Source organism: Rhincodon typus, chromosome 13, assembly GCF_021869965.1.
Source record: "Rhincodon typus isolate 14 chromosome 13, sRhiTyp1.1, whole genome shotgun sequence".
Lineage (NCBI taxonomy): Eukaryota > Metazoa > Chordata > Chondrichthyes > Orectolobiformes > Rhincodontidae > Rhincodon > Rhincodon typus.
The window spans coordinates 9,793,221-9,796,270 of record NC_063344.1 but is presented as its reverse complement, the minus strand read 5'-3'; the positions used below and the strand labels follow the sequence as shown (position 1 = coordinate 9,796,270).

The 3,050-nt window shown below is 44.2% G+C and overlaps 1 protein-coding gene across 1 annotated transcript in view; it reads right to left on the bottom strand.

Moving 5' to 3' along the window:
• Positions 1–2,480: 2,480 nt before the first annotated feature.
• tm4sf4 (transmembrane 4 L six family member 4) overlaps positions 2,481–3,050 on the bottom strand; it is a 16,128-nt gene continuing 15,558 nt past the window's right edge. Inside the window, exon 4 of the mRNA XM_048604500.1 lies at positions 2,481–2,730. Coding sequence (XP_048460457.1) covers positions 2,481–2,730 — 250 coding nt within the window. The remainder of the gene's footprint in view (positions 2,731–3,050) is intronic.

The window sequence follows — 3,050 nt, the reverse complement described above, 5'->3', positions numbered from 1 at the left end:
TGCTGGATGAACACAGCAGGCCAAGCAGCATCAGAGGAGCAGGAAAGCTGATGTTTTGGATCTAGACCTTTCTAGACCCGAAACGTCAGTTTTCCTGCTCCTCTGATGCTGCTTGGCCTGCTGAGTTCATCCAGCTCTACACCTTGTTATATCAAGCATTGGATGGTTATGTGGATTGTCTGCGAGGGTATGGGGAGAAAACAGGAGACTGACATGAGATCATGATGCTCATTTGAAGAGTCAGTGCAGACACAATGGGCCGAATGGCTTCCATCTACACAGTATAACATTTCTGTGATTCTGTGGTTGGAGTGATTATACCCACTCAAAGCCCCTGACTGAGATGAGTTTCTATCCCTTAGTCTCATGTTCTTTGTGGAAATACAGAGGCCACATTTTAATTTAAACCGTAAACGTGCAGCTTTTGGGCAGGCACATGTAGGGCACCTGGATTCACCCATGGAGAAAGGTAATCGTGGGGAGAAGTGGACCCAGGAGAGCAAGTTTCCACCCACACCCAGTCCGGATCCAACAGAAACTGGGGAGGGAGCTGAGGAAATTCTATCCCCTTTTTCCAATGCCGCGGGGACAGTAATTATGATCAGATTAAATCGGTTACCTCAATTTATGAACACAACACATTTCTGCATTGATTCTTTTTTCTTGTAAAGCAAATGTTTGGTACTGCATCCTGAAAGCTTAATTGAATCAAGTAGCACAGTGTGAGGCCATTCGGCTCCTCATGCCTGTGCCAGCTCTTCCACAGGACTATCAAAAACTATTTCCGCTAACCAGATATTTCCCAACAGCCCTGTAAATATTTTGCTAAATTTTCAAGCTGCATCCAAGTCCCTTTTGAAAGTTACTTTTGAACTAGCCTTTGCTGCTCTTTCGGCAGTGAATTCCACTCACTGCATCAAACAATTGTCCTCTTTCTCCCCTGCTCCTTTCATCAAGTACCTAAATCCATCTATACACAACATCTTTAAGGATTATTTGCCTGATAGTTCCTGCTATCTTTAAGGATTATTTGCCCATAAAGAATAAACTTTTCCCTCAGCTTTAGAGAAAGCACTGTATAAATGCAAACCCTTCCTTTTTGTTGCCATTTCAGTAGGGATCCTGCCAATTTCTCACCAAAATCTCCAATGGAGTTTTGACACAAAGCCCAAGAAATTCCTGCACATCTGAACAGCCTGTTACAGCGAGGGTAAGGCAAGGGCCTGGAAACAGGATGGGTGTCATGTTTGTCCACCCGAATGTGGCACATTTTGTAGAAAGGCTTCTACAGGATGGAGCTAAAGTGATTTGAGATCATTTTTTCGAAAGAGGCCTTTCCCCTCCGCAGATGTGCAAAAAACTTGGCCAGTTGGAAAGAAATCAAGCCTCCCTTGTCCTACAGTTGTCTTTGTTTCAGAAGTAAAGGAACATTCCAATAGTGGCTCATGAATCCACGAGCTACGGACACACTAGCCCAATCTATAGTGAGACACTGATTTGTCTACACAATACATTGTAATTCGGTTAGCTCAGTTGGCTGGATTGCAATGCTGGGTGGTGCCAACGGTGTGGGTTTAATTCCAATACCAGCCAAGGGCTACCATGGAGGACTCTCCTTCTCAACCTCTCCCCTCGCCTGAGAAGTGGTGACCACGGGTTAAACCACCTCCCTCTCTCTTTCTGTAATGTGAGACCTGTTGTCTGGTAAGACTATGATGACTTGGCCAAATTGCATCAGACATGAAGGCTAGCCTCAGGGTGCACTCTGCTCCTTGCTATCGTGTGCAATGTGCCATCCAGCACGTGCCTGCCTTTTGTTTCGCCCGTACTAAACCAGAAATTATTACGGATTTTACTATGCCACATGATGTCGGCAATGAACAGGTTAACTAGCTTCCCTGAGCTTCTTTTACCTGAGATAGTAGGAACTGCAGATGCTGGAGAATCTGGGACAACAAGATGCAGAGCTGGATGAACACAGCAGGCTAAGCAGCATCATAGGAGCAGAAAGGCTGACGTTTCAGGCCTAGAACCTCCATCAGAAATGCAAATCCATTTCTGATGAAGGGTCTAGGACTGAAACGTCAGCCTTTCTGCTCCTATGATGCTTCTTTTACCTGTTGCTTTTAACGACGATGGCTTTAACTGTTCACTTCAAACAGGTTTAGCTCTCTTTTTAACAGCGGGCATGAGATTATGTGAGTGCTCGTTGACTATTGGATAGAAGTGGCAGTGGCAACAAAACACTTTTCACTGTATCTTTCTGGATAAATGTAGCAATAAATAACTCATACTCATACAGTATGACTGCAACCCAGCTGTTTCCAACACAACCAGATCAGATCCTCCCTGCACGGAAGGCAAATAAGGATTTAAGTGTCTTTACCTCCTAAGTACATATGTATTCAGTAGCATGACTGTCCTAGATATTTGCCATAGCTGCTTTATCCTATTTGATTGCTATCTATACAGTACATAGATTAGTTTGGCAAGAAATGGGTCAGCGTGCGATAAGATAAAGTAACAATACAATTATGGTAACTACCTGAGCCACAGCAGCTGCACTCCCCACAGAGAAATCCAATCAGACCATTGACAGCTTGGATGGCACAAATAACGATCTGAACCACACTTAGCACCAACAGGAGAGAGAACAAGGTGACGTGCCAAGTGACAATTTTGGGCGGATCAATGCAGGCATCCCACATGGTGTAATTTCCCAGGTAGTCGCTGGCCAAAGAAAAGAGACAACACACAAATAACGAAAGAAAGTTAACAAACTCATGAAGTACATTGAGAGTCCATTTGCCCCATCCAGTTTCTTTGAAGGGGTTAGGCAATTAGATTTGCTGCATTGCACATTTTATCATTTCAGCTATAGGTTTGATACTTTTTAAAGGTCATTACTAAATTGTCTTGTGGATAACTTGCTGCCTTCATTGTCTCCATACATACATGTATATACATATACACACGCACACATGCGCACACACACACACGCATACACGCGCACACACACACACACGCGCACACACACACACACGCGCACA